This window comes from Rhinatrema bivittatum, chromosome 1 (assembly GCF_901001135.1).
Source record: "Rhinatrema bivittatum chromosome 1, aRhiBiv1.1, whole genome shotgun sequence".
Classification (NCBI taxonomy): Eukaryota; Metazoa; Chordata; class Amphibia; order Gymnophiona; family Rhinatrematidae; genus Rhinatrema; species Rhinatrema bivittatum.
This window is the reverse complement of record NC_042615.1, coordinates 239,857,605-239,870,889: the sequence shown is the minus strand read 5'-3', so window position 1 is coordinate 239,870,889 and position 13,285 is coordinate 239,857,605. Positions and strand designations below refer to the sequence as shown.

Sequence of the window (13,285 nt, the reverse complement as noted above, 5' to 3'; positions counted from 1 at the left end):
CTAAGTAGGGGTAGATGTGGACTCCTTCTTTCCTTAGAAACGCTGCAACCACTACGAGGCACTTGGTGAACACTCGTGGTGCGGATGCTAGGCCGAAAGGTAACACACGATATTGGTAGTGATTTCGGCCTACTAGAAAACGCAGGTATTTGCGATGAGATTGTGTTATCGCAATATGGGTATATGCGTCTTTGAGGTCTAGAGAGCATAACCAGTCCCCTCTTTGCAGCAGAGGGAGTAGCGAGCCCAGGGTTACCATCTTGAACTTTTCCTTGTGAAGGTACTTGTTGAGGACCCTCAGGTCTAAGATGGGACGAAGTCCCCCTGACTTTTTTGGGATCAGGAAGTACCTGGACTAGAACCCTAGGCCTTGTTGCAAGGGAGGAACGGGTTCTATAGCGTTCGACTGTAGGAGAAGAGAAGCTTCCTGTTCTAAAAGAAGAGAATGATCGGTAAGACTCCACGCCCGCAAGGGTGGGGAGTCTGGAGGGAGAGACAGGAAGTTGAGATGGTAACCCTGTGCGATGATCGCTGTCACCCACTGATCTGTGGTGATCCGATGCCACTGTTCTAAGAAATGGCATAGCCGACCTCCTACTGGTATGGCTGGAAGAGGGGTCTGGCATGTGCTCTCTAAGTGGAAGTCAAAAACCCACCGCAGGGCCAGGAGGTGGAGCTGCTGCAGGTTTTTGTTTACGAGCCTGGCGAGGCTGAGTCTTATGGTAGGACCGTGCAGGCCGAGGCTTGGTAAATGGGGGATAATACTTTCGTGGCCTAAAGAAAGACTTTTTGGAGTCCTTCCTAGACGGTTGTTTGGAAGGCAAGTCAGGAGGAATAGATGAGAGCTGTTTTAATGTCTCATGATGATCCTTCAATTCAGCAACAAGTTGCTGAATTTGCTCACCAAACAGATTATCCCCTAAGCAGGGCAAATCCGAAAGCCTGTCCTGAACTTCTGGGCGAAGGTCAGATGATTTGAGCCAAGCCCAACGTCTAGCAGAAATGGCTGTAGCAGAAATTCTAGTAGAAGCATCGAAGATGTCATAGGCGGTTTGGATTTCATGCTTTCCAGCTTCAAACCCCTTATTTAAAAGGGACTGAATCTGGGGCTGGAACTGCTCTGGCAAGGCGTCAGCGTATTCTTGCATTTGCTTTAAAATGACTCTTATATTGAGTCATATAAAGTTGGTAAGAAGCTATTCTGGAAATCAGCATAGCTCCATGGTAAACCTTCCTAACTATACTATCTAGGAATTTATTGTCCTTAGTAGGAGGTATGGAAGAGTGTGGTTTTAGTCGTTTAGCTTTTTTCTGAGCTGATTCGACGACCACAGAGTGATGATCTAACTGAGGCTTTTGAAAACCTGGTGCTGATTGTACCAGATATGTAGAATCAGCTTTTTTATTGTCTGGGGACACAGAGCCAGGAGATTCCCAATTCTTTTTAAAGAAGGTCTAGAAAAAGCTGATGAATGGGAATAGAGGTGATGACTTTCGGGGCATCCAAAAATTGGAGCAATTCCATCATTTGGTGCCTATCATCCTGTTCAGATTGAAGTTGGAAAGGAACCAACTCTGACATTTCCTTCACAAAGTTTATGAAAGAGAGGTCCTCAGGGGAGAACGCTTTCTGCTCTCCGCAGGAGAGGGTGGTGAAGGCAAATCATCGGTGTCAGTAGAGGTATCATCAGCCCAAGTATCATAGGGATCAGGTTGATGACCTGGAGCCCTCTAGGGGGCTGAACTCCTGAGGGCCCAGGTTGAGGCTCCGAAATATTGGCTGGAGTCACCGGGGGCATCGAGAAAATCCTCGATGGAATCGGTGTCGATATCGGTGCCGGTGTAGGCATCGAGGGAATCGGTGCCGGTCTCGATGGAATCGGTGCCAGCATCGGAAACCTCGGTGGAGCAGAGGTGCGTATCGCCCCTGAAGATAGTATCGGTGGCGAGGGACGACCTGACCTTGGTGGAACAATTCCCGAAGGGGTAATTAGATACGGTATTTCTCCACCTGATGAAAAACCTGTCGGTGACAGCGGTTACCGGTGTCTGTGGCACAGGTATCACCGGTGGAAGGGCTGTCATGAGCGCCTCCATCCGGTGCAACAGCGGTGCCAGTGCCGCTGCAATCGGCTCGGTGGCCGGTTCTGCTCTCGGTGCCGGAGGAGGCTGGAACCGTTGCATCGCCTTATCGATGGCCTCCTGGACCAGCTGGTCCAGTTCTGCCCGGAGACCAGGGGTAACAAGACCCGGCTCGACGGGAGAGGGAGGCTGAGGCTGAGCCGGAGGGACCACCGTCACCGGTGGGATCGCGGCTCCCAAACCCGGAAGGGGTGAGGGTTGCCTCGGTGCTTGCGAAACAGAAGTGGACGGTGCCAACTCTGATCGAGGCCGATGACGTCGATGACGTCGATTCCTCGATCAGACTTATGACGTCGATGGCGATGTTTCTCCTTCCTATCTCCTCGATGATCAGGGGAAGGGACAGGAGTCGATGGCCGAGAAGTCGTCGATGGCGGACGGTCACCAGAGGGCTGTCGATGGTAGTAAGACTTCGACGGTGCCGGTTCCGATGCAATCGATGGTGTTGGGGTGCGAACATGGAAGAGGAGCCCCATCTTCTCCATTCTGGCTTTGCGACCTTTTGGTGTCATTAGGGCACATTTGGTGCAAGTCAGAACATCATGCTCACTCCCTAGACATAAAACACAGACTCTATGAGGGTCTGTGATTGACATAGTTCGGGTACAGTCCGGGCACCGACGGAACCCCGACGCCATGGCTGAAGGCCAAAAATTTAGCCGCGGGACTGTCGACTGCCAGCGGGCCTCAAGGGCCAAAGTCGACGGAAGTCGATGAAACAACGGCAAAGACTTACCGGAGTTCCGCTGACGAAAAAATTTACCGAAGGGAGACCCCTGAGGGGCAAATTTTCTTCAGAATAACGAATTCTAAATTCCTGTCAGGAACGTGGTTAAGAGCTCTTTCACCGCGTGGCTACTGCTGCGCGGAAAAAAGAAGACTGAAGGGAGACCCCTGCTGGCTGCAGGGTTAGTGCTGTGCTGGGCATGCCCAGTAGGGGCCAGTCAAAAGTTCCTGAAACTTTGACAGAAGTTTTCCCGTGGTTGGGCTCCATCCTCGATGTCACCCATTTGTGAGGACAACCATCCTGCTTGTCCTGTGAGAAACAACTAAAGCAGAGACTGTCTCTGGAGAGCCGCACTGCCGGCTCTCCACAAGCAGAACAAAGAGAGCCCCGCGGCTTAACAGAAAAAAAAGGCAAAGAAAACTACAAGCTCTGAAAAAGAAAACTGTGAAATAAAAGATTGCTTGTGTCTCAATAAAATCTTTTAAATTTTGCCTTGTACTTGATAGTCTTTTGTTCAATTTAAATCTTTTTATCACCAGGTAATGGAGCTTTCTCTTCAGGGGAATGCCAACCTCCCTGGAATATATTAAAACATTAAGCTCCCTTCAGAGGCATAAAAAAACTTCTCTGGCACAGAAGGGGCGAGGGACCGGCCCACCGGTAAATTCCCCCTTTTACCCGGGAATGATAGGGGTCTTCCAGGTGACGAGGCTTATAGACACAGCATCAAATAAATAATATTAGTTTGTGGTTTTTTTTTTAAACACAAGAAGATCTAGTCAAAGATCAGCCAGGAACAAAAAATCCCTTAACTGTAAATAAAGGTAAATTTACTCAGCTGACCAAAGTATCAGGACCGCAGGGGATGTCTTCCTTCACCTGCTGGAGTCAGAGGAATACTGGAGGATCGCAGGAGGCCCCCTGGGATATGGGAGGTGCTTAGAACTTTGACCTCTGACTCCACCTGCTGGAAGGGAGACATAACCCTACAGTCTGGACTGATCCTGGTACGTACAGGGAACAAAACATGCACCATATTTTAAGTATCTACACTAAAATTTACATAACAAGTAAAATCAAATCATTAGCAAATTCCTTTATGAATATGTACCTGTCCTTGCTTCCAGCATTCCCGGAACACATTCCAGTTACTCTTGTTACAGGGATCTTGTAAACAAAGCAATCTGTTATCACACAGCCAGTAATGAGGTGTATCAAAGCCCATCAGACTAGGCTTTATTGTGAGTCCTTGAGGTTTCTTAGCTGCATCAGTGGCAGGTTTACTTTGCACTAGTGAGGCAAAGATGTCATCCAGAATTTTCGGTGTGCTCTTAAGACCGTTATCCATCTGAGCATAGACAAGAAAACAAGTTAATTATCCTCATTGACAGAATACCTGTTTAACCAAGGTACTCTTTTCTACCATTAGAAACAGCAATTTGTCCTGAAAGGTTTTCAATGACTTCACTTCTGTAAGAGATTCTTGGGGCTGGCTCCATATTGCCATGTGGGGGACCTGGGTTTCATTTCTCAGGCCAGGCCAGGGCTGGGTTTGCTGTGGAGGTAACATTCACAGCTTCTGGGTGGGCAGGAGTCCCAGTAATTGTGTAACAGCAAAACCTAATGGCTATACTTACGGCTTATGAGCTTCAAGGGAGACTTGCTGCAGGGCCACTAAGAGAATACTGTTGACTCAATGGTTGAGTTGAGAAGGGGATAGTAATTACCATACATAGTTGGGCATAAAGGTTCATGATACTGTAGCCCAATGAAGGTCAATTCTGAATGAATTGAAAGCTTAAAAGGAGGACAAAACTTAAAATTCCCCTCCCCCCTAAAATACATATGATCTAATTGCTGACAGACAAGCTGATGGGACATTCCTACTAGCAAGGCTTAGGCAGCAATACATTGTTTGGTATAAACACTTTTTGCTTGAAATATCAACCCTTTCTAATGCAGAACTACATTGCAGATACTGCTTACAACTGAATATTAGAACTTATTACTAAAATATGGAGAAATGTTATCTTCCCTGTTAATTTCCTTCCCTTGAATCCTGCTAGACCAAGTCCAGACACACTGGTTTATACCACCCTGCCAGCAGATGGAAACAGAGGACCACAATGTTTTTTGTTGTTTTTTTTTAAGTGATATCACTATTATAAAGAGTGGTACAGATGAGGCCAATATTCTTATGTTAGAATGGAGTGAAGAAAGAACTCCTAAAACTACAAACTCTAGGGGGAGGGGGAGGGACTGAACAGGAGAGAAATCCTCCAACAGCCATTCCCTTCTCAGAATTCCAATGAGGATTAGAAGGGAAAAAGTAGAGGAAAGGTAGCCTGAAAGAATGAAGTAGCCACCTAATTATTAGAGCATTGGGCTGTGAACCAGAGAAGCCAGTGTTCAAATCCCACTTCCACTCCTCGTGACCTTGGATAAATCACTTCACCCTCCATTGCCTAAGGTAAAAACAGAGGGAATTTACTATACCACAATATCTTACCACAGGAGGGGTGAAATATTGCGGAGGGGAGGGGGAGAAGGGGACTCTTGTGATTTCACCCCTCTCTGGGAAAATACTGCGGCAGTATTGCCCATTATTTTTTCATGGAAAAATTCAAAGAAAAAAAAATACAGCAGGGCCCAAAACATATGATGGCAGCCAATGAAGGCACTGTGGCATCGAGTGCACAGCATTGTGGCCTTGAGGGTGTTGACTTGCGCTGTACTCCACCCCCTCGATGCCCAAGCCGGTACAGAGAGACTCCAGTTCCACTGATGCTGACTGCACAGAAGGCCACTATGGCATTGTGGGTGGTCATTCTCCTCGATGGCAATTAGGATGACCCTGGGCTTGACGGCATCAAGAGTGACCATGGTACTGTATGAATAATGAAGCAATGACAGACGTCAGAACAAGGAAAACGAAACTTAGACGAAGAAGAGAAACCAGCTTCCGCATATGTCACAGGCAGCACAAGGAGCAGTGCAAACACCTCTAGTTGTAGGCAAGTACATACGAAAATTTACTAATTGGACAAGGGATAAGGGGCGAGTAAACGCAGACACCTGGTGATTAGCTGAAGGTAAACCCTTATAACGCTGTGCACTAACAATATGTATTTATTTATTTATTTAAAGTTTTTGTATACCGACATTCGTTAGGAGAAACATCACATCGGTTTCCATGGAACAAAAAATATAGCCAACGGGGCTTTACATTGAACTGATAAGAGAACTGGGTAGGGGAGGGGGGGGGGGGAGAAACAGAGGTAGTGCAAAACAACAAAGATAAAGATAAATGCTATATAATGGTTGTATAAATGCAATAAAAATAATTATATACAAGTGTATTATTTACAATAAAATGTTAGGGGGAGAGAGATAAAGAGAGGAGGGAAATAGATCACTGAGTAGGTTCTGAGCTTACACCGCTTGTTTGTAATGCTTGCTACTCCTAAAGAAACCACGCCTTTCTTTATAATAAATTTCTTTGACTTTTAGAGCTGGTCTTTATTGGTCTTTCATAACCGAGGTTTTAAACATATGGTGCCGTGACTCGGATCCCCGGAAGCTCTGCGCAAGCCTCCGTGGGACATTCGTCTCATGTATCGGGGGTGTGGCGGCCGCCAAACGCTACCAGCTAGTACCAGGTGCTTCGAGCACGGCTGGCGTCTGTAAACAGCACGCGGGAGCAGTGCTTTATTCAGGGCTGTGATTCAGTCCGGGGCCCAATTTAGCTTTGGTGGCCTCGTCCGATATGACGGAGCAGGTAAGGCCTTCGGTCCCTTTCTTATAAAAGGGTCTCTGTTATTATATGTGTATGTATAAGAGTAGATTTTTCCATAGCTTAACCTGTGTTCTTTCTGCCTCATTTGCCGTTTTCTAAGATCACTATGCTTTCTAGATTACGCTCGCATAAGGCTCCTACATTCTTGGATACGGGTCCCTGTGACATGCCACTTGCTCGAGTGCTTGCATTCCTTCGTCCGAATGAGAAATTGATTAGGGCTTGTCACCTTAAATGGGTCATGTGGGAAGCGAGAGACGCTTTTCTTGCTTGGCCTGCGCACGGTTCGTTCGATACAGTTTTGTCTGGTTTGATAGAATTTATTGAGAATAAGTACGCTTCCAATGCTGATAAGTTGAGGGAACACCAACAAGTTCGTAGCTGGTTTGTTTTGGTTAAATCATTCATTGAAAATGGGACTCCCTCTCTGCCAAAGGATGAAGATGGAGGAGCCCGCCCCCTACTCTTCCAGTTCCCCCTGCTCCTCTTCTGCGCCTCATACGACGTCCCCGTCCCCTGCCCCTCCTACCGTCGCTGCCGCTTCACTTGGTGCTCCATCCCCCCTTACGACACGTCATCAAGTTCACACCCATACGCAGACGTCCAGGCCTGCCTATAACAAATGGCGTTCCCCGCTGTTGCAACCACCCCTGTTCTGACCACACCCCTCAAGTGTTCCGCCCCCATGACGGCCATCGGTTACACCCCCTTGATCCCAGACCATGCTTTGCCACCGCCTTCGCCTATGCTACAGCCCGCGATTACCGTCAACACTAAATGCCGCTAAAGTGTCTGCCCCCATCCCCATAGCTTCGCTGCCTCAAGACAACTAAGGAGGCCTCATTTCCGTCCATGGTACCCTGCATTGTACTCCGGTCTCTGCAGACTACGGAGATCCCCCAGCTGACCATCCCAGCAGCTCTGCCCTTTCTGATGATTCGTTTGATCAGCTGGCGTTCGGAGGTCCACCCACTTGGACACCTGTACCACCCACTACAGCACAGACTCTTATGGCCTCAGCCCTGCAGCAATACATCACCGACCGTGCCGTCCCAAGGGAATGGATTTATGATAGCCCTTCGGCATTTGTTGCTGCCCCTGCCAAAGGACCGAACGTTACTCCTTTATTATCTTTGTCGATACTGACTTCCGGCGATTTCATAGCGCGACAAGAGCGTTCTTATTATGTTTTTCCCTGGCTTGATAACTTGGCTGGCTGGACGGAAGCCTTAGGTCTACAGATGAGGCTTTATCCAAGTGTCGGAATCCTTTCCACCGCTGATATGAATACAGGCCATGGCGCCGTTAGAGACAACCCAAACCCTTCCTGGTCTTCTAAAATTCAGAATTATATGGAAAAAGGATTGAAAGTGTGGGAAAAATATGAAGGCCAGTACCCCGCTGCTTCAGAGGTCATGACAGGGACCTCTTCTCCAACCCCTGCTGTTGCTCTCCCCATTTTAACCAAGGCGCGTACTGCAAGAGGCACCACCCACCCAGTCATACTTACCTTGGTCTTTTACTGATCTACACGCTATTCTTTCCAACCTTCTCTCTATTTCTTGCGGTGCCACTGGCTGGATTCACAAATTTGAAAATTTGACCATGGGTATGCAGCTCACCGTTGGTGATATGAAGGCCCCTTTTGCACAAACTCCTGGCTTAGACCAATCCGCCGTTTGGACTGCTGCCCAGCGTTCATCCGTACTGTTAGCCCAGGACCATGAAGGAGACTCATTTAATTCACACCGCTCTGCCACGTGGGATGCTCTTCGTCATCTATGCCCACAACAACGGGACTTCTCCAAACTGACCTCTGCTCAATGGGATCCCAAGCTTACGCCGTTCGACGGCTACCTGCATAATTTCCAAGAGGTGTTTAATCAGGAGATGGGTGGATCATACTGTGATGCCAACTCCCTACCCATGTTCTGCCATATGTTTGTCCAAACCCTACCAGATAAGGTTCGCCAAGCTTTAGGTAATGTCGTAGGTTTACAAAACATGACATGGGGTCTCATGCATAGCAATATCTTGCACCATGTTCAGAAATTTTTAGACGCTAGAGATAAGTCCCAAGAGGATTTGGTCAAAACTCAGACGAAGGCAAGTGCGCTTATTATTAAAGAGCACGAAACCCCCAAGCAAAGTTTAGCCGATACTACTGTTACCCCCACCCCTGACGAAGACTCCTGTTTCTTTCAAGCTCCTGTTTCTCGCGGTTCTTTTCGTGGAACTAGGGGCAGGCCATTGCAGCGCCATCCACCACAGACTTGGAATCGTAATCAAAAGCCTCGTGACTGGGAACATCAGGATAACGCCCCCGATTGGCCTACACCTCAGAGGAGGGGGGCCTGGACAGCAATGTTATCAATGTGGACAGTTTGGCCATTATGCCAGGGATTGTCACTCTGCCCCAAACCCCGAGAATCAAGACCCTGGTGGTCACCCTCTAGGACAGTTCCAATACCTGACTTTCAATACCCATACATGGACAGGACCGAGAAATCAATATCCCCCCTCAATGACGCCGAACTGTGCATCCCTTGTCGCACCGTTCACTATTTCCGCTGACTCCCATGCACCTACCCTTGAACTCATATTGAACAGCAAGCATTCTGTGCGATTCCTAGTGGACACGGGAGCTTCCATTTCTGTCCTTCGCTGTTTACCCCCTTCCGTTTCTTTATCATTTGATTCACAGCATGTCACCGGTCTCTCAGGCACCTCTACCCTATCACGATGCACCCAAACATGTACCCTACAGTGTGGAGACGAACATAATGGTCGTTTCATCTACGCACCAAATTGTCCCGTTAATCTTTTAGGTAGAGACTTTCTTTCAAAATTCCAGGTCCAGTTGACCTTCTCTCATTCTAACCCATCCTTGATTATGGCAGTTCTTGATCACTTTACCGATCAGCAAACTTCAGCGCTAGCTTCAATTCCTAAAGACCTGTGGTCCATAGATGGTGAAAACGAATTTGGTTTCTCTCACTCAGCGCGTCCCCATCGCATTCGCCTCAAAGATGACAATATTGGCCTGCAGCAAGACCAATACCCCCTGCCCTCTGAAGCTCTTCCCTCTATCGAAATAGAGATCCAAGGTCTGCTTACAGCAGGTGTTCTAGAACCCAGCGATTCCCCTTTTAATACCCCTCTGTTCCTAGTGAAGAAAAAGAATGGGAGATGGAGACTGGTCCAAGATTTGCGACTGCTGAATGATCTCACTATACCTATCTATCCCAATGTCCCTAACCCGGTAACCCTCCTACATTGCACACCGGTCCATCAATTTAAGACATGCATTGACCTCTCTAATGCCTTCTTTTGTATTCCTCTCGATCCCCCCATGCCTTCCGTTGACATCCTTTCAGTTTGGACCACGCAGTTTTCAATGGATGCGCCTTTCACAGGCTTTCGAGATAGCCCATCAATTTTCAGCACTCAACTGAGAAAAGACTTGGAACTGTTTGAGGCCGCACTACCTGACAACACTAGCCTCTGCCAATACATCGATGATCTACTACTTACGGCTACGGAAGAGGATCTCTGCAAACAGCTTTCTGTTCAACTTTTGACTACCTTGTATCATTTGGGATATAAGGTCAACCGCCCAAAATTTCTCTTGGCTCAAACTTCCATTTCTTTCTTGGGTGTCCATCTGGGGAGCGGAGTGCGCTCCATCAATGACGACCTGGTACGATCGATCCTTAGTGTCCCTTCCAGTTCCACCCCTTATGGTTTCTCTGACCAGAGCTGTACTGGGTTTGCTCAATTTCTGTCATTTATGCATTCCAGCCTTTAGTGAGAAGGCCCTCTTCCTGTATACTTATATACAGAAACAAGGGAAAGGCTCCCAGCCCGTACATTTTACTGCCCGAGACACGTCCCGCCTGAAAGCTCTTATTACTGAAGCTATGCAAGCCAACACCTTGCTTGCCTACCAGCATACCCAGTCGGGTTATCGCCGGACACCACACTTGGACTGCTGTTGGTACACAGGACCAAATGGAAGCTGTTATTTCCCTTTCTGGCAAATTCTCCCCAGTTGAATTAGGAATGACTACCTGTGAAAGAGGAGTGGTTGCCTGCGCTGCTGCATGGGAAAAGTTGGATCATTATATCCCCTATGCACGGTTCTTCATACTTGACATGATGTAAGTTTTCTCCTTACCCCTTCCCAAATGACTTTGACAGATTCTCGTACTGGAAAATACAAAGCTATCCTGACTTCCTCCGCTACTTCTCTACAACCATGGTGCAAGACAGTGCCTGCTACCGCTACTTTGGATAAAATACTGTCGGCCACGGATCCTTTTGAAACTCAACCACACACTTGTACCCAGCAAATCCCTGAGCCAGATGATCTTCCCTTGTTTGCTACCCCCTTAGAAACCGGTGAATATTGGTTTACAGACGCTGGAGGGGCTCTCCTGACGTCTACTGGCTTCCCTGCTCTTCATCTTTTGCCACAGTCTGATACGGTAGTGGAAAAAAACGTTTTTCTTTGCCCCCGGACACAAGTGTACAGGAAGGAGAATTAATTGCAGTCACATGGGTCTTGGTCCATTTACTGGAACACCATTATCCGTTAGTCCCTGTGACCATCTACACAGATTCACACGTCTTTTCCTCATTACATAAGCACCGCCACAAATGGAAAAAAAGAGGGATGATAACGAGTACAGGCGCCTCCCTCAACAGTGTGCAAATATGGCAAAACCTATTTACATCTTTAGAAGAATTTAGTGACAGAGGAGAACATGTTGCTATAACTTGGGTCAAGGGCCATCAGAAGCCGACATCATCCTGGGAGGCACTCTGTAATCATTTAGTCGACAGAGAACTCCAAAATCTCAGACAACAAAGAGATAGTATGCCCAGCCCATACCGCATCATGGTCACCACTCGTTCTAGAGCAAAGGCAAAAGCACAAGAAACCCACCCCTATGGTCCATTTCAAGTAGAGGAAATGCCCTTGTGGTACCCAGAAGATGATGTTCCCTCCCCCATACGAATTGCTTAGTTTCAGCAAGAAGCAACTGGTGCAGAGATTGAAGAATGGCTACATGCTGGGGTCACGTCTATCAGCCATCCCAGTGAGGACTGTTTCCTGTATACTCATCCATCAGGGAAGCCATGTTTACCCCTAACAGCAATTAAGCACATCGCCTCCAGCTTACACCTACCTGCCCATAGGCCTGCCACACAGCTTATGCAAGAATTACTGTCCACATGGTGGAACCCGAAAATTCCTACCATATGTCATGAAACTGCAAATGTGCCACATTTGCACTGGCAACATCCCACGAAGAGGGCCTCTTGTTAATCCTGGACACATCCCACGACCACAAAGTCCAGGTATAGAATGGCACTGCGATTTAACAGATATGGGAACTAGAGAACTACACCGTTGATACCTTTTGGTTTGTGTTGACAGATACTCACACTGGATAGAAGCCTTCCCTTGCAGAAATTAGACCAGTAGTATTATTGCAAAAGCGCTATGTCAAGAAATCATTCCATGACATGGATTTCCACATTGCATCGTTACAGACAACGGTACCCACTTTGTCTACAAGTTAGTGGACACTATTACGCAATTATTGGGGTGCCACCACCGTAGAGTGGCTGTTTATAGGCCTCGGAGTAATGGTCTCGTAGAGAGATATAATGGGTTATTGAAAACACGATTGCGGTTACTCATGGAACAAACCAAAAGTACTTGGTTAGACTGTTTGCCGTGGGCAATGCTGTATTTGCGAAACGCGCCCATTTCCGATTTGCACTTGTCACCATTCCAGTTACAAACAGATAGGTTTGTGCCTTGGGCTATGATGGATTGTCTCCCCACATACTGGAAGAATTTATGTGCTGCTCTAACCTACATCCATTCTTTTGCAGGTATCCCGGATGGCCAACCAACCGACTTAACACCTCCCATCTGTAAAAGTCTGTGACCTAGTGTGGAGAAAGAGTTGAAAAGACCCCGTGTATGTGGGACCCTTTCCCGTTTCTGCTGTTACTCTGACTACTGTTAAATTAGGACAAGACACAGTGTGGACTCATCTTAAAAACATCTACCCACAACCACAGTTAACAGATCTAGATCACGACGCAGACTCCCAAGGACAATTACTTCCGTTTGATGACCTGGACTGAAAGATTGAAATGTTTCACCAACCTCTGTTCCTTTCTATTGATACCTGGAAGTGTGTCATACTGATCCTTTTTGTTATTTTACCACCCTTGGTCTACTTCTGTATTTCCAGTTTGGTATACAAGTTTTGTAATCCAGAATGATGCTCAATTGCCCTGCTAGGTTATCCCTTTTGGTTAGAATATTTGTGTTACCTGTATGCATCACCACCGATCCAATCTCATGTAATGCTTGCATCACAATAACCATAGATGGTATGACCAAAACATCCACATTGTTATATAAAACAAAGTACGAGTGTCAAGGGATTGTTACGCATTGTACATAATTTATTTAATGCTTTTTTTTTCCACCCAATACAGTGTGTGCATGTATAATGGAGAGATCACTTTTTTTTGGAAAAAATATAGGTAAATCTATAGTTTGATTGAGATGGAACGTGGAAATGACCTTTGGA

At 47.0% G+C, this 13,285-nt stretch overlaps 1 protein-coding gene across 4 annotated transcripts in view; it reads right to left on the bottom strand.

The window, feature by feature from the left end:
• KDM3A (lysine demethylase 3A) overlaps positions 1–13,285 on the bottom strand; it is a 546,931-nt gene that overhangs the window by 145,560 nt on the left and 388,086 nt on the right. For all 4 annotated transcript variants that reach the window (XM_029592841.1, XM_029592851.1, XM_029592832.1 and 1 more), the window contains one exon: positions 3,981–4,217. In XM_029592841.1, the coding sequence (XP_029448701.1) occupies positions 3,981–4,217 (237 nt within the window). The remainder of the gene's footprint in view (positions 1–3,980; positions 4,218–13,285) is intronic.